We start from the raw sequence: 18,637 nt of genomic DNA, 5'->3' as shown, positions 1-18,637 counted from the left end.
AATTAAAAAACGCGTTTTACAAGAATAATACAAAAAAATGTTATGAATGTGAGGTATTTGAAAGATCCATGTATCATGTTTATATTAATAAAATTGTGTTTTATTGTTTATTATCACATTAATTATTTATGAAAAATGATTAAAAGTGGAGACTTATTTTGTAATAGATATTATAATAAAAGAAGGAATAGAGAAATTATCTAAATTAAAATATTGATTTTAATTTCTTTAAGAATTTATAACTTTTAATTCATATATTTGTTAGATTTTTTTTATGAAACATTTTAAAATAGTTTGAGGGACGCATTTTTATTCTTGTGATTATTAATTTTGGCAATAACTTTAAATAAATAGAGAGAACATTTGGGTAAAAAAGTTATTAAAGAAACCATACATTTAATTTCTAACTCCAACAAAAATATTATTGTTTAATATTAAGATTTGTATGTATTGAACATCAAAATATAAATAGTATTTTCATCTTAAGTTCCTTAAAACAAGTTTAAAACATCTACATTTAAAATAGTTTATGTTTTAGAATTTGGTCATTTATCACTAATTTTATTTAAACAATATTTATTTTAAAATGTAAAAAGCAAGTGTATATAAATTATCATTGAATTTATATATATTGTAATAAACATCAGATTACATATAAAAGATAAGAGTGATCTGGATTAAGCACATGTCATGCATCATACTCTTTATCTAACATCTACATTTTAAGCCAATAAAGCAAATATGAAAAAAAATAATCTGTAAGCATAAATAAAAAGACTGACAAAAGAAATAATTTTGAGGAGTATATGACCAAAGTTATATGATTACAATGTATACATTCACACAAAAATCATGGTATCTTGATTCTTATATATTTTTTTTAAATTAATTTGATTTTAGTATTTCAAATTCTTAATTTTAATATCATATCAAATATTAAAGATATAATTCCCCTTTTAAAAGTGTATTTTAATTAAAGGGGATTTTTCTGTAGTATATGACCAAAGTTATATAATTAAAATGTATACATTCACACAAAAATCATGTTATCTTGATTCTTATATATTTATTTAAATTAATTTGATTTTAGTATATTTCAAATTTTTAATTTTAATATCATATCAAATATTAAAGATATAATTCCCCTTTTAAAATTATATTTTTATTATTGTTTACAAATATGTTTGAACTTATTTTCAGCAATTAAATTTAAAAGGCCAGCTAAAAAAATTATGCTTCTTGTTTTTTTTATCATAATTTCAATAATAAAATATTAAAATTGGTATTGGTTTTTAAACGTATGATAAGTATAATATTAGGTTTTTTTATATAATAATAGTTCAATATTTTAAGTATAATAAGCGTATGATAATTTAGTTGACAAATGAAAGTACTTCAAATATATACAATATAAAATATTTTACATGTTTGAGAAAGTAGTCATGCATTTTCTTTCCAAGCATTCCATGATCTATAATAAATACATTTTCAAGGATTTATGTTTTTTTTCATAAATTGAATATTTATTTCAAACATTATTGTTGCACATTTTTATATATTCAAAAATAAAGAATCACTCTATACATAATTTATCCAAAAACAATTATATGCAAAGGAAAGTTTTGCAAAAATATGTGCTCTAAATTAAAAAAAAAAAGCAAAAAAATAAAGTGGAAGAAAATAGTTAAAAAATCAATTAAAATATCCAAAAAATTATTAGAAATAAAACTATTAAAAAATACATAAAGTAAAGTAATAAAATATCAAAATGTAGTCTATTGAAATAATGTAACTCCTCCTACCCTCCACAAACACCACATATTTAATTTAAATGTGTATTTCTAAGTTACAATCCGTATTACAAAAGACAATCTCAAATCATATAATCCATAACGTTCTATTAATTATGAAATTCTTTCATAATTGATAGTTTCGATTCTTGAATTCCACCATGAATAATATTCTGAACTTTATTTTTCACCATATTCAATATCCAATATTTAACTATAAACTTCCATATCCATACATTACAAGGTTAAAAACTTGATTTTTCAAAATATTCAATATCCCATCAAAAGGATAGCACTTTTATACTCAATTGAAATAAAACACTGAGTTTCCACTTACATTAATTGTAATTTCTTTGACACACAAAAAAAATTATAAAACGCTTCGGGATCATGCGTTTCACTTAAACAGATTAATTGATAGAAAACGTCAAGATACATAATCATAATATATATAGTGATTAATTATAGTGACATTTTGTAAGAACAATTTTGGAATATCTTCTGTGTAAGGGAAACAAAGAGAAAGATTTACATCAAAACCAAACTTTCTTTTTTCTCACAATTATTAATTATGGAGACTTAACTTATATTGCACCTTTGACTTTCCATATTTTCGAATATACGTCATAAACAAACAATTCTTAAATGAAAAAGAAAAATGTCCCATAACAAACATAATTTAATTAAAAATAAACTATAGCGTAAAATGTTTTTTTTTTTAATTAACTGAAAGTATAAGAAAGTTTTATGTCTGGGACATTTCTTCATTTCATATATTTTACTATTTAACACTCACGAAGACATAATATAGGTATATATATATTGGTTCAGTGGTGAATCTCTTCTTCTTCGTTAATTGAGAATTGTTCCTGTACCCATTCGTGTACGCGGAAGAATCATGACTAGTTCCTCTGGTGCCGCTCGCAAGGTTAGCCCTAACCCCTTTCGCTCTTCGATTGTGTTTCTTTGTTGTTCTTGTTTCGGTTTTTAGGTTTGAATTGGGATCGTGGCTGTTTTAGAATCTCAGTAAGATTGCCTGCAATAGGCTCCAGAAAGAGCTCGTGGAGTGGCAGGTCAATCCCCCAACTGGTTTCAAGCACAAAGTCACCGATAATCTCCAGAGGTATCGGATTCTTCTAATTACCCCTCATAATCCACCTAACTTTATCGCTTTTACACAACATGTTTTCTTATGCTTTGATTTCCTCTTTCTCTTCTTTCTTTGCATTCGTTTTTCCTTCCTCTACTTTGCTTTGTTCCTCTCTGGAAGGTGGGTTGTTGAAGTCACTGGAGCTCCTGGGACACTTTACGCCAATGAGACCTACCAGCTTCAGGTCGATTTTCCTGAGAATTACCCTATGGAAGCTCCCCAGGTTCTTCTTTTGCCCCTTCGCTGCACAATTTAATCTTTAATCTGCATCGGCGTCTGTTGTTCACTGGTATTATTATTCTATTGTTAACGGTTCTGCAGGTCATATTCTTGCATCCGGCTCCGCTGCATCCCCATATCTACAGCAACGGCCATATTTGTTTAGGTATGTTTTGTTATAGTTACCGTATTTTGAGTATAATCCTCTGGCACACCCTTTTGTTACAGGGTTTTGTTATGTGCTGCTTTTTATGCTTGTTTGTATTGTTTTTCATGTTATCGATTCTTGTAACCTTCGGGTTATAATTTCTTTGAAGTCTTGACTTCAAAGTTATAATTTCTTGTTGAGAACTATTGGGAAGAGGACTGCGATTTGTTGTTTACTTGTTTCTGAAAGAATTGTCCTAATTAATTAATTGAAAATATATTGTTAACTATTAAGTGAGACATTTGGGTTTCAAAATAGGGAATGTTTTTTCGTTGTTGATGAAGTCTTACTGTTTTAAGTAAGTATGAAAATTGTTAGGAGCACTTAGCGTAACCCAATTGAAATTTGAAAGCAGCTAACATTTAGTAAGTTAATAAACCATAGAAAATGAACGAAACAAGAGTGAACGGCCTTGATAATTTTGCAGATGTGTGTCCTCAGCTCGGTATGCCCAAGAATGTAATTGGACCACAATAGTAAATATGCTAGGAGTTTTATTTTATGGCTGTGGATTGTGACGGTATCCTATATAAACTACTGTATGCTATATATGCCAGGAATAGAGAGAAGTCAGAAGTGTGGGTCCTTCCTGCTAAGTGTTTTTCATTTTGGTGTTTCAGTGCCTTCACATCTTGTTTTGTTTTGGTGTTAGAATGGAGCAATTCTACTTTCCCAGCTGATTTTAAAATCTAGTAATTTGTTTTTTCTGATAAACTGTAGACGACTCTTAACTGTGTGATCCATTCGTAAATTGATGGGATTCTGAAGTACACAAAAAAACATTGATATGATTCTGTGTAACAGACATGAAACAGACGATTCAAGAATTTGTTCATTTTATTTTCCATTCCAATTTTCAGGAGACATAAAAACTTCAGAGAAGCTCAAATTCTCAAACGAAAAGAAATTGAATTAAATGCACCTTATTTAATTACTCCTTTCCTCTGTTTTTCTTTCCTTTGAAATAGGGGCTTCGCATAGTCATTAAGCCACTTATGCACTCTATTTGGTTTTTCCATTTCTCCATTATCAATCTTTTGCAATAGAAGCCTGACACAGTCACCTGCTTACTCTCTCTATGTTCCTAATTTTGCTGCATTGCTGCTTTGTATTTGCTCTTTTGAACTATAGGCTTCAAGTAGTGCAGTCACGTTATGAGCCTCCTAAGGCTAAGGAGATGAAGAATGTTAACTTACCTCAGCTTTGAACTTTTTTCACCAATATATTGCTGTTAGGATGAACTATCATTATTTGGAGCACCTATAGAATTATGACTTGTGAATTTACTTGTGACTTGGCTTTTAATGACATAATAGTATTATTGAAATTTACTTTTTTATTGGTGATGTGAGATTATGAACATTTTGATACTTTTGGTATTATCCATAATGTTTGAGGTATTTAATATTAGTATATTACTGCCTTTGGTTTTTATTATAAGGCATATTTTATAAGGAATTGTTGGTCCTTTTTATAAGGAATTTTATAATTTCTATTCAACTTTATATTTTGTTTTCCTTGTTTAGACCTGTTAAATATTATAAGTATTGTATTTTGTATTGTTTAATAATGAGAAGATAACTTTAGAAGTCATTAATAATGAGTGTTAATTTGGTACAATGGTTATATTTTTAAAAGATCAACTAAACTATTGTTTTCATTATCTATGTGATTGATTATGTTAGAAGTGTCTTATGTTAAGGAACAGAAGGAGTATTTAGAATGATTCTATGGCTTATATTCTAAAATTGAACAAATGATTATTGATAAATTCATGGTTTGACAATATTGAATTATATTTCAATGTTCATATTCATCTTTTTTTCCCATTCTATTTGGGCTGAACTGCTTCTGTTGTTTTCTTTTTCCCATATTCTGGGATGAATTGAGTCGGAGTTTGTACTGCATAATGGTTTGGATTCCGAATGAGTTATAAGATATCCGACTAAGATATACTGTATGTGACTGGTCAGACATTTGTCGTTTTGTCATTTCCTTTTGCTTGTTGGCAAATGGTTGAGTTATGCCAAGGCCGCTTCCACCACCACCCCTCCCCCAACCCCCACTTTTTTTGTTCTTAAAAGTAGGCATTTGAAGGAGGGCAGCGGTGGAGAGAGTGTATGATTGATGTTAGGAATGCACTATTTTCTGCTTTATTCATTCATGCCAGGCTGATATCCAACTATATTACAAATTACAATGTACAATTTCTAGAGTGGAATTCTCACTCCTCTTACTCTCTCAATTAGATCTTTTCAGTCTTTACTCTCTTTTTGCTGTTTGGACATTTCACATATTTTCTCCACTAGCTCCAAAAGTCCTCTTAATCATCCAAAACTATCATTCTTTTATCTTTATTTTCCTACTATTAACCTGTTTTTATTGCTATATATAAATTAAATTTCAATAGTTTAAAAGTAAATTGTTAATATTTAAAATGATCTTTTATCACAACTAAAATTGTTCAAAGTTTTATTGGTTTATTATGATTTTTAAAGTATGTAAAAGGGGTTTATATTGAAATATATTGAAATATTTTTTATAATGAACTTTAAAGTATGTAAAAGGGTTTATCTTTGGCATTCAGGGGTTTCATGTTTCCAGACTTTTACTTTTACGTAATCAATATTATCTTTGTTATTATTACTATTATTTCTATATACGATTTCTAAGTTGAGGTATGATTCATTTCTCACTTCTGGGAATTTGATGTGTTGTAGTTTGTAATACTTTATAATTGGGCATCTTTTTTCTTTGTAAATTTATATAAAAACATGATTAACTAGTTGCTGCTTTTTGGTGGTCAGCTGAGATTAATATGCTTGGAATTATGCAGATATATTGTATGATTCCTGGTCCCCTGCCATGACAGTTAGTTCTATCTGCATCAGTATTCTCTCGATGCTTTCTAGCTCGACCACAAAGGTGTGAATTTATTTACTGTGAATCTTGTATTTTCGTACTTATTCCATGTGCTGTGGTAGGATTAATGAACACCTGGGACATGCTATATTTTTAACAAGGTTTTATTAAACGTTAATTTGATAAATGGTAGGTTGTTACTTAAGATTCTACGGGTGAATTTAGGTAGGTCATTGATCCATCTTGAAATGGTTGTCATGCCTTAATAAACTCTTGACTTTTCTTTGGCAGCAACGCCCTGAAGATAATGATCGCTATGTAAAGAACTGCAGAAATGGCAGATCGCCTAAGGAGACAAGGTGGTGGTTCCATGATGACAAAGTATAAAAAAAAAAGTTTCTCTATTAAGTCCACAAAAGGTAGAGTAGAGGATTATCCTTTTGAAATCAAAATGAAATGGGAAAATGCATTTTGAGAAACCAGGATTCCTTTAAATTAAATGGATAATAACTCTGCTGTAAATTGTCATTGCCTGGTATTTGTAAAGGAAGGGGAAACTGTGTCTTAAGCAACTTAAGGAGCAAACAAACTCAAAACATCGTGGTTAATCCCTGAGGTCTTTGGATGTGGATATAGATGGTCTGGTTAACCCCGTATTGCTGACTCGTGTTTAATAATTCTCTTAAGAATTGTCCATTATAACTCATAATTCACTATATGCATTTCCGACTTTCAGTAATGGTATAGAAAACAACTCCTCATACATCTTAGGTCGTAACTACGAGGTGCTGTAATCTTTCCTTGTACTCGCTCTTAAACTTGTCGATGCATCAATTTTGTTAGGAACACTAGAAAAACGCGACTTTACATTTTGTTTTTCCTTTTACATCACCTGGTTCTTGGTACTCATTTTCTTGGGTAGAAAAGCTTCGAGATTGGAACGATTAAATCATCTAGCCCAGGGTAAGACAAAATTGTTTTATAATATGAATTGCACTCGAATGATTATGCATCTTCCAAATAATAATTTTTTGTAGAAATTTTTTTTTTCTTTTCAGACATTGAATGCTTATTTCCATGTAGTACTTTGTATTTCTAGCAGTCAAGAATATGAACTCCTGACAAGGGAGAATGGGATAGCTTTATTCATGCGACCCTGATGATAAGATTTTCTGCAGCTAAAACTTTTAGACAGTTATGTATCTTTATAATAAACCAGCTTAATAATCTTACTAATTAGAATTATTAAAAAAATGCAAATATTATCCAACGCTTTTAGTTGAAGTTTTGCAAGAATAAAAATTAGTTATTATACTTAACAAGTATGCTATTATGATTGTAATGGGAGGTGCAGTTAAATATAGAACTGTAGAATACTTATCCAAGTTGGAAGTCAATTCTGATACTGCATGTTTGGGTATGCATTTTTAGAATTAATTTTGAACTGCTATTTTTGATTTTGGAAAAATTACTGTTGATGGTATGAGTTTAAAGTGATGTGGTTTTAATGTGGGTGACATATTAGAAATTCAATTTAACACAAAACATTCCTTGAAAACTTAGCACTAAAATTGATATATAATTATCAAAATGGATTATGAAATTGCGGATAGCTGTCTTTCATACACATTCGTACAAATGAACACGAGTGCTGCGTTTTCATTTTTACTTGCGGAGGAAAGCTTGCATAAAAGATATATTTATTACCCGTGAAAAACGAAAAAAGAACACACCCGTAAAGCACGTATAATGAGATTATAATTGAAACAAATACGGAATCCCGTATATAATATAGTAATATACTAATCACAGTCATACATATTTATATTCCTCTATCTTCTCATAAGTTGCACAAGTCATACATCTTTTTTAAAGTGTCGGAGGAAAGTTAATCATACACTTCACATGTGATTTTAACATATTCTTTTAATATTTTGAAAATATGCCGATTTTTTTATCCCAATAAATTAAGAATATCCTCTCTTTTTTCACATTAAGTATTTAACTATTACTTTTTAAAATTTAGCTCGTTAAGGATAAGTTATTGACGTTTAAAGATAGCCAAACATTGCCGTTATAAGAAAATGTTTTCTTCTTCAGTATTTGTAAATGGTTTTTCTCCAAGTGTTTCGTGCCATTGTTATATTAAGTCAACATAGTTTGTGACTGTGGAGCAGAAAACAATGTTGGCCATGTCTTGCATGTGTTATATGTTAGTCATTATTCACACTAATAAATTTATGTTCTTTTGGATGATTTACGTCTAGGATTTTGCCATGGTATGCTATTGTTTGATTTGGTAGCAGAATAGAAAGTGTAAAATAGAAGAGCTTTGAGGGACAGAATTGAGAGTTGAAAAAATTGACTTCAAATGCCGAGGCACATTATAGCATATGTGAAAGCACGTGATGAACTTTGAAAAAATTAGGAAAATAACAATTAAACCTCAATATATAAAAAGGAAGACGGTAAAAGTATTATTGTCACTTGTGGAGGTATTTTGTAATGTTTGGTTGCATTTGGGATAAAGTAATGAATTTGTATTTTCTATCTTGTGGGGTTTGATAGTTTTTAGGAGTGTAAACTTTATTTGGTTATGAAATATATTTTAGGATGGAACTTTATAATTTGAATTGTTGTTTGTGAAATTTGTGTTAATTTAACTTTGAGTTTAAATTTCACATTGAATTTAAAATAAGAAAATTAAACAATAAAATGAAGAAGACTTATAAATTAATTGTCTTTTACTGAATGTTCTCCAACACAACCCAACTAACATTTGAGCGACATAATGTTGGTTTGAAGGATTTGGAAAGGAAAATGTGAGGTTGTTAATTCAACTTTCGCCACTAACAAAACTAACAATTAACATTTTTCGATAAAAAGATGAGACTATATAATTATGAATTATCGGATATGGAGTATTAGAATAGGTCTAACAAACAACTTTTACCAAGATAGATTTTTAAATAAATATGATATTTTTATTAAGGATGAATTTTAAGTTTAACTCAACCATACAAACTTTGTTTGTGAAATAATATTTCACTCACTTATGTCTTATGTTTAGACGATATAGATCTCGAACCAATTCTAATGATAGTTTGACTCCTATATTATGAACTTGGTTCAATAATATATTCGTTATAAATTTAGGCTTGAGTTTATTAAGTTTGAGACCAAATTTGACGAGAATTATACGGCTCTTTCATATGAAAATTTAAAAGATTAATTTATTTTTGTAAAGAATTTAAAATATATTGTAATGAAATATGACTTTTATTAAGAAAATTTTAGAAAGGTTGAAATTTTAAAATTTTATAAAAATATTTATATTCTTTTAGAGAGCGACAAGGTTGAATGTTGGTTCTTTTAACTTCTACATTTATATGATTTAAATGCATTTTTCTGTAACTTTTCATCATATTTAAATTGTTAGAGTTTTTTCTATCGTATGTTCCATGAGTCATTCTCATTATATGGAAGGAATACCATTATGATATCCAATTTCTACTAATCTTAATCTCTCTATCTAGTCTTCTCATCATTTTAGACGTTACATGACCTTTGTATATTATCAATTTTTCTTTTTCTTTTTTTGACAAATTCATCTATCATATGTGACCTAATACACTCAAGCATGAGTATAATAGATTTGTACCTTACAAATAAAATAATTAGGGGGTAATGTGGATTTGGTCCGGTAGGTCAGTTCATAGACCTGCTAAAAAAATGTGGAACGGGTCGAGATATTGAGTTTACAGGCTCGCAAAAGCTAAATCCGCATAACCCACAGCTTGTGCAGATTGATTTGCGGCCTAAATAAAAAAAAAAAAAACTTGCAATTATGTATGTTGATTACTTCTCTTCTGGACTTCTGCATGAATGTTCCAAATTGTTGTGTTGTATGAGTGAAAAAGATAAATATTACATATTTTTGAATGTACTAAAATTTTAAGAATACATTATATATATATATATATATATATATATATATATATATATATATATATATATATCAAAGTACAAATATGAATATGATAAAAAAATATTTAATTATCAGTTTATCATTCAACTCCACAAAGTCTTTGTTTAATTTTGTAAATTTGTTAAAGTTTCCAAATTTGTTGAGCATTAAAAGTTTTATCATAAAATTTTTATTTTTATTTTTAAAAAAAGAAACAGGCTGGCTTGCGAGCCCGCGAACCAAACCTTGTGTGGGACGGACCATAATTTTTAATCTGCATTTTTAACACGTCTCGACATGTCAAATACATGATTGACCTAAATGGATCAGATTGACCTGTATTACCACCCTTAAAACTAAAGTTATTGTAAGTCTGAGTTAAATTACTTATCAATGAATGATATTTAGGCTTTTAGAAAAATATATACTTACATCAAACACATTGATAATAGTGGTCATCTAATAACTTCCTTTTATGTTAAACATGTTCTCATGAAACACTTTATAATATGTGGCATTTTTGTAGGTATCATAAGATCCCTATTATTAACAACGACCTTTCTAATATTTACCACAATAATTCCCAAACATAAAACATTGACAAAGAAAATCATCTAATTGCATCTTCATCACTCTCCATATAACACACACTGATTTAAACTCCATTTTTACATTCAATCTTATCCATTGTGTAGGTTAATTTGATGTTACGAGAATTTTTTCTTTAATAGCAGGATTTACAACAAAAATATCATATTTATGTGACGATAAAGGAACTTAATGATAGTAAAAATCTTTTTTTTTTATTTGAATATTTATTAAATACTCAAGGCTAAAATGACTAATTATTCAATTGTAAAAAAAAAAAAGTACATTTGGAGCTAATAGTTTTACGTCGGAATTCTTTTGAAATACATAAAATTAGTCATTATTCTATCTTTCATCCTCATTTTTAGTGATATGACTAAAGAAGATGGGTTTAAGATATTTATGTAGACTACAACATGAAGCAACTAGGTGGAAAAGCACACGTCTTTTAAAAATCTCTCAATGTATTGTGGTAAAAAAACAGTTTCTTAATGTATTGAAAAGTGTGAAACACTGCAACATAGACCGATATTGTCATAGTTAATACCATTTGGTAGCCATTAGTATTATCATGGTTAAGATTAAGTAGACCACTCAAAAGGGTTTAAAAACTAAAATCAAATTTGATTAACTTTTTTAAGACAAACTACATAATTAACCTTACATTCATTCTTTTCTCTTCTGTTATACTTTTTTTTTATCTCTCTCTCTCTCTCTGTTTTACCCATATTCATATAAAAAATAAGTGAAGAAGAAGAAAGAGAAAGAGTTGGGTTGTGTTTGTTGTGAAATGGAGATTCATTGAGAGGATGAGAATTTGTGAAGTGAAGTCAAATCCAGCAGACCTAGGCACATAGCTACTGTGTCTGTGGGTCTGTGTGCATCAATCCACAAACAAGGTCACAACCAATCCATGGAATGGTGGTTGCTTAGTATTCATCGTGAAAACGGGTAAGAAAAACTTCAACTATTTCATTCAAACTAACTTTACATTAAAAAGTTTCCAACATATTCAACCTTTATTTTTAATGGAGTTCTGTAGTGGCTTTGAGAAAAATAATGCTTTATTTAGCAGAAAATAGTTAAATTTTTCTTTTAGATTGATAACTTATATCATATAATTTGTTTTAGAGATAATATTGTTTACATTTTATAGATAGATTGAGACGATGGAATGATTGATTGATGAATTTGGATCGTTCCCCAAATCATGATGCAGTCAAAACCTGGCAACACCTTAACCTTACACCAGTTATTGCACAGCAGACGTTCATAGCATAAGCTTGATTGTTACTGATATGATAAATTTTTATACATTTACCTTTTTGTTGGTATCTCATGACGCACATGTGTTTGTGAGTAATTTTCTTACACCTATCTAATGTAAAATTTATAGCATAAAAGGCAATGAATGAGATGAGAGAGAGGTTGAAAACGAAAGAAAGAGTGGTGAAGTTTAGAAGGAGAAGGAAGTGAAAAACAGGAATTAGACAGGGAAGGGTGTAGGAAGTGGGTTAGAGAAAGATGGGACGGGTCATATGCAACCAAACAACGTTAATATCTTCGAACTTTCTCCATCACATTTCCATGCCTCGATATTGACGAGAGATAAATAATTTGTAACTGGTATAGTACAGTACCAAGCTAAGCTCGCTAGCTATGCCTATATACAATAATGACACCACATGCTCATACCAGTCCACTACTCACAACACCATGTACGTGCTGTAACACCTTTCAACATCAAACAAACTCTTTCTCTTGCTTCTTGCTTCTGCACTCCATTATTCCATTACCCTTACTAATATATCTCTTATTTCTCTCTTAAAAAGCCTTAATTAATTTCTCTCATTTCCTTCCATTTCTTCCACCTTTGTAATCCCAGTTGTATGATTTGTAAATTAATCTGATATCTGATTACCACTCTTTGCCAAAGTTATTCCTTTTCCATGATTTTTCTTGGATGAATACAAATGGAGTTGATGTTTCGTGATATCATGTGTGGAGTAATTATCAAACTTACACTGCACTCATCATGACAGAAATAAAGGCAATCAATCATGGTAAGGTAGTAGGTTTCTTGGACGGGAAAAATGAGTAACAAAACTGAAATGCAGAAATTTATGGTACTACTTAGTATCGAGAAAAAACGCGGGGTTTACAACCTTAACCATGTCATTAATCTTAAGTTCCGTATGAAATGTATATAGTAGTTATTTAAGAGGAGTTGATTTGTACTTTGAGTCTGGGTAGGGTGCAGTTTAAGAGAAAATGGAGTAATGATTTAAGGTAGTGAAGAATGAATGTGGCATTGTTGTCCAATAAATTGAGGTATTTGAGGGTCGCTGGGTATTAATTAAAGAGGTACCAGCTGTCGAATAGTGCGTGGGTATGCTTTCCACACAGTTTCACGAATTTGGAATTTATTCGGAGTTACACTCCAAGCCTACTTTTTCTTTGGCAGCTTAGGCTTCCGATTTGGGAAAGGCTCTTCACTGCTCTCTACCTTTTTCTTTTTTGTTTGTATGAGTTTGTATTGAGTGAACTCCTCCTTGGCCTTATTACTGCCTTTGTTCTTCCCTCTATTAATATCTGTGGTTGGAAAGGGAAGCAAAAGAAGATCCAGAGCAGTGTAGAAGCTAAGCTAAGCTAAGCTAAGCCAAGCCAAGGTAAGGTAGGTTAGTTGTGAGAGAGATCCATTCATCGATCTTCAGATGGGTCGCGGCAAAATTGAGATAAAGTTGATTGAGAACCCCACCAACAGGCAAGTCACCTACTCCAAGCGAAGGAATGGTATCTTCAAGAAAGCTCATGAACTCAGTGTTCTCTGTGATGCCAAGGTTTCACTCATCATGTTCTCAAAAAACAACAAGATGCATGAATATATTAGTCCTGGTCTTACGTCCGTACCCTATTCTCCACTCTCTATCTCTTTCTTTCTCATCTTTTCTTTTTCTTTTCTCTTATTCCACTTCTTGCTTTCTTCTCAATCAGCACAAAAAAGATCGTTGATCAGTATCAGAAGACTTTGGGGGATATCGATCTGTGGCGTTCCCACTATGAGGTTAACCACCTCTTTCTCTCTTGTTTTTTTGTGGTTATGGTGCTGCTAACGATTTGCTTTCTGATTTTCTTATTATGTGTTTTGTTGCAATCAGAAAATGCTTGAGAACTTGAAGAAGCTGAAAGATATTAACAACAAACTCAGGAGACAGATCAGGTAAATAACACTACATGTTAAAAGAGTTTATGTCTTTATTACTACGCGTGTTTACTGTTTTGGCATGGTTGAATAAAGCTCATTGCTGAGTTGTGTGGATTGAAAAAGGCACAGGATTGGTGAGGGTTTGGATTTGGACGAGCTGAGCTTCCAGCAACTGCGAACTCTTGAAGAGGATATGGTCGCTTCCATAGGGAAAATACGCGAGCGAAAGGTAAAAAAAAAAAGATCACACTTGCTTCAGTTAAGTTATTCATCGGCAAAAATAAGTGTTTGTATAACAGAATATAATAAGGATGCTCCAACTCTTGCATCGACGTAAACAGTAGCTCAAATTTTGAACAGGGTTAACATGAGAGTGTAAAAATAGAAAAGACTTCTTTAACTGTGAAGTTTGGAGACAGTCAAATCCAAAATCATGATCTAATACCTTTATAAGGTTCAATAATCTGGTTGAGTCAAACTTTCTTTCTTGAAAACTAGAGCATTTGTATGAAATCAAAACACACCATGTGAATACCAACCATATTGTCATCCGAATTGCTTCGGTTCAGACTTTTCCCTTTCACTAGATTAAGATAACTTCTTAAACGGCCTCTAAAATTGAAAGCTGAAGAAACACAAGCCAGACATGAGTAAGTACAGGACCATACCAATGAAGAGAATATGCAAAGAAAATAAGGGTGCCAAGTTATTCATATCCTTGCAAAATGAAAAAAAATGAAGAAGCAAAAGTTATGTAGCTGGTCAAGATCATGTTCTCTTGTTAAACAATGGAATGGGAAAGAAATTTAAAAGTTGCTGGTTTTCCTCCTTTTAGTTCTGTAGTTTCCAATTACTACCCTTAAATTTGGTCTTTATGATCTCATAAAATGAATTAAATTTGTAAACTGTTCGTCTGGGTTTATCTACCAATATCTGTGTTTCTTTTCTGTTGTTTCTTCTCAAGAAAAAAAAAAGTTATAAAACCAGCCTTCAAGTGAGGTTGCAAATTTAACTGCCAAACATGACTACTTATCTTTAGGCTTTCAACTGATACGTTTCTTGTGCATTTTATTTCACAGTTCCACGTGATCAAAACTCGGACTGATACCTGTAGGAAAAAGGTAAGCATTATATTGTGATGATTAATTAATGAAAGTAAGATAGTTATTAATCAACGTTTTTTTTTTCTTAGTTATGTATGGTTCACTCTTGATAATGTGAAGAACATTGAATAATATATGCAGGTTAAAAGCTTGGAGCAGATGAATGGAAATCTTCTGCTTGAACTTGTAAGAACTTTGAATATGTCGGTAAATTAAGTTGAGTTGAACAGACATAAAAGTTAGATATATATACATATACATATATGTTGTTGTTTTGATTTGGTTTCATTGATGTGTGATTGACAATGGAAAATAATAAGAAGGAAAAGTGTGTGATCCATCCACAATTTCTTTTGCACGATGAAGGAGACGAGGAATCAGCAGTTGCACTGGCCAATGGTGCCTCCACCCTCTATGCATTCTGTCAGCACCATACTCATCTGAACATTCCCTCACATCATCAACATCAACACCATGGAGAAGAACCCTTTAAAAATGACGATCTGCGCCTTGCTTAATTCACTGCAACTTCAATTTGCATGCCTCAATCAGTAGTAACCCATGTAAATTATATTAATGTTAACTAGCTCCTCCTACCATTTCTTATTTATGCATGCATGCTTTCTACTATCTTCCTACTGGACCTGTAAACCCAGAAACCTCTCTATCTCTATCCAGCTTTAGAGAATTAACTACCCTATATATGGTGTTTGCCTACATTCTGCTCTGCAAAAAACAGCAAGAGTGTACTTTATTTGTTATTACTGTAAGTTTACTTTGGGTGTGTATGCTATGTTCCTTGCTTTTAAGTATATATAATCATTTCACTTAGACACTAATAGTCTTCCTAATGAACATTTATGAAGAATTAAACACGTGCCAAAGTAACTTTTAATAAAACTTATATACACGTTAAAATTAGTTCCAAATAAAAACAATTCTTGAAATGTGATCTTTCTCGTGTTTACTTCCAGTGTCGTCGCAGTTGCATACTGTTACACACATTTGTATGCAAGTTATCTCGTTTAATCCTCCAAAGTGTGAATAAAAAAATAAGCTTTGGATAAGTTGAACTGAATTTAGAAAATGGCGGATTTTAATAAAAATTGACTTTTGATTGATTTTTTAAATATTCTGTTTTTATAAGCTAATGTTATTTTCACATCCAATAATTTTTTATACATATTTTATTTTTAGTTTTTCTTTTTCACAAATATAAAAATTAACTTTTTTAATGACAAAAAAATCTATTTTTATTCAGGAAATCTCATTTATTTTTGAGCGAGTTATTGGATTTGATGACACAGTGGGCATTGTTGTAGCAGAGAGTGGAGCACTGAACATTTAAGAGGAGACATAGGAAAGGAGGGGAGGTAATTAGGTATGTTGAGAACGTGAGAATGTTTGGCGAGGGAGAGAGAATCTGTACCAGATTAATCAGAATAACGCGGTTAAGATCAAAATATTCATATTCTATATATAAACATATTTTTCTCATTTTCTCTTATACTTTATACATAAATCCTCAGAATAAATACCACAAAAATTATTTGCCTACCACACAATAATGCAGTTCAAAAACTTCTTAATACAGGCCCAGACTTCGACAGCTAAGCCCTATCCCCAAACTGGGCCCAACTGATCAATTTATGAAATGGGCTCCAAAAATTGAATCCTAACTTATTCATTTAATACGTGTCAGTTAAATATGGACAAAAAAAAATTGTTAAGTCGTTCAACTGATCATGTCAAGGGATTCAATTAAGTTGATTGACGAATGTTTAAGTTGTTGTAAAACTTTCATTTTTTATGAATAAAATAAAACGACAATATATTTTACGGAATATCTAATTCGCTTGAGACAACTGATAGATTTGACCATTTAATTTTTTTTCAACAAACAATATTAAAACAAACTTTCTAATTATTAATTTGTAGTTCAGTTATTGACATTCCAACACCTGCATAATTTTATGCAATATATAATGCTACTATTATTGTAAAAAACTAATAATTTAATATTCTTTTTTAATTGAGTAACTCAAGGTTTGTTTTCTTTTTGTCTTTCTCTGTTTATGCACATTTTTTTTTCTTTTGATTTACGATGTTTTGACCCCGTTTTCATTTGACAACTTGTTATAAGAATATAATAATACAATAATACGAATATTTGAATTAACAAGATAAATAGTGATATATTGACAACTAATGTTTATCTGTATAACCACTTCTTTAATCACTTGTTAAAATAATACTGGCTAATTAAAATGTTACTATTCTTAAAAAAAGTTGTCAATTGGCTGCATATAAAAAATGGGTGCCAAACCGTCATTCTCCTCAGAAGACAATTTTTAAATGTTAAATGATTATAATATTACATTGAGGTTATTAAGTAGTTATATTCAGTGTTAAAATATTATTAGTGCTTTCATTGTTTTTTAAGTTAATAGCATCAATTTTAGGTTACACAAGCATGTGGTATTCACATTCTGTGTTCCATCCCATCTCTAACTATAGTAAGCAATCCTCATAAGTTTTTTTAATTAAGAAATATAATGATTTTTTATTATAGTAAAATATTTATAAGATTTTATGTTTTTATTTCATAAGAAATATTCATCCAAATTAATTATAAATCAAGCAAAGACAAAATGTTAATGCTTTCTTAAATTTAAAGATATATAGAGAAAAAGAGAATAGTTTTTAAAAATGTGACAATTTCAATCTTAATTAATTATTAGAATGTATCACAATGCTTTTGAGGCAATGATAAGTGTGAGATTTAAGTATAAGATAGGAGTTAAAATAGGTTGGATTTATATAATGGTTGATGTTGAAGAAATGCATGCACCAAATGCATGACTTTGGGTGACAACTAATCTAAAAGACTCTGTTTTTCTACCAATGGTTGGGTAAGTTGGTTGGAAGCAACTACAGAAAGTATATATTTGTAAAAGATAGAGAAGTGATTTGAGTGACTTTGCTGAAATTTAAAGTCATGATAAAAATGTCTAAACACATATAACTAAGCTTTAGCATTGGGACCCAAAGTCCAAACCAAAGGGAAGCACTTTCACAACCACCTTCATGCCATAAGCTGCCACGTTGCCTCAATATCACCAACCTTACATTGTTTCTTCTATTTCACGACTAACCAATTAGGTGCTACTACAAACTTTTACAAACCATCTATTTTAGGTTTTCCGATCCATACCCATCCTTTTAAGGTTTTTTATTTCTTAAACTTTAAACTTTGATATGAATTTAAAATTTAATTTTGTATTAAACTTTGATGTAAATTGATTTTTAAACTTTAAAAATAATAAATATATTTTTCTTTTAATTTAATTATATCAAAAAAATTATGTGTCAAACATATTTTAAAATGATGTTTAAACACAAATGTAACATGAAACATCATTTAACAAATTGAAAAAAATATCTCAAAATTTAAAACAAAAATAAATTTTAATTTAATATTCAGATTTAGAAAAAAATAATCATTAAAAAGATATTTAATCCTAAATATAATATCACATTTCCAA

At 30.1% G+C, this 18,637-nt stretch overlaps 2 protein-coding genes across 5 annotated transcripts; both read left to right on the top strand.

Annotated features, from left to right (window-relative positions):
• Positions 1-2,552: 2,552 nt before the first annotated feature.
• LOC114174112 (putative ubiquitin-conjugating enzyme E2 16) lies at positions 2,553-6,885 on the top strand. Of its 2 annotated transcripts, XM_028058872.2 has the most exons (6): positions 2,555-2,718; positions 2,810-2,913; positions 3,061-3,163; positions 3,262-3,325; positions 6,204-6,292; positions 6,521-6,885. In XM_028058872.2, the coding sequence occupies exons 1-6, from the start codon at positions 2,689-2,691 to the stop codon at positions 6,614-6,616; spliced, it is 486 nt and encodes a 161-aa protein (XP_027914673.1). In that variant the 5' UTR covers positions 2,555-2,688; the 3' UTR covers positions 6,617-6,885. The 2 variants fall into 2 exon arrangements, with proteins under 2 accessions (XP_085526283.1, XP_027914673.1); XM_085670157.1 differs by having other exon boundaries at positions 2,553-2,718; positions 2,810-3,163.
• A 6,275-nt stretch (positions 6,886-13,160) lies between these two features.
• LOC114169448 (agamous-like MADS-box protein TM6) lies at positions 13,161-15,880 on the top strand. 3 transcript variants are annotated; one of them, XM_028054613.2, is made up of 7 exons: positions 13,161-13,686; positions 13,779-13,848; positions 13,943-14,004; positions 14,113-14,218; positions 15,069-15,110; positions 15,234-15,278; positions 15,459-15,880. In XM_028054613.2, the coding sequence occupies exons 1-7, from the start codon at positions 13,499-13,501 to the stop codon at positions 15,534-15,536; spliced, it is 591 nt and encodes a 196-aa protein (XP_027910414.1). In that variant the 5' UTR covers positions 13,161-13,498; the 3' UTR covers positions 15,537-15,880. The 3 variants fall into 3 exon arrangements, with proteins under 3 accessions (XP_027910414.1, XP_027910413.1, XP_027910405.1); XM_028054612.2 differs by having other exon boundaries at positions 13,167-13,686; positions 15,416-15,880; XM_028054604.2 differs by having other exon boundaries at positions 13,179-13,686; positions 15,413-15,880.
• The last annotated feature ends 2,757 nt before the right edge of the window (positions 15,881-18,637 follow it).

This window comes from Vigna unguiculata, chromosome 2 (genome assembly GCF_037176805.1).
Source record: "Vigna unguiculata cultivar grain cowpea cultivar isolate G323 ecotype 2 chromosome 2, ASM3717680v1, whole genome shotgun sequence".
In the NCBI taxonomy this organism is placed as follows: domain Eukaryota; kingdom Viridiplantae; phylum Streptophyta; class Magnoliopsida; order Fabales; family Fabaceae; genus Vigna; species Vigna unguiculata.
Note: the sequence above shows the minus strand (reverse complement) of the source record. Positions and strands in the feature narration are given on the sequence as shown.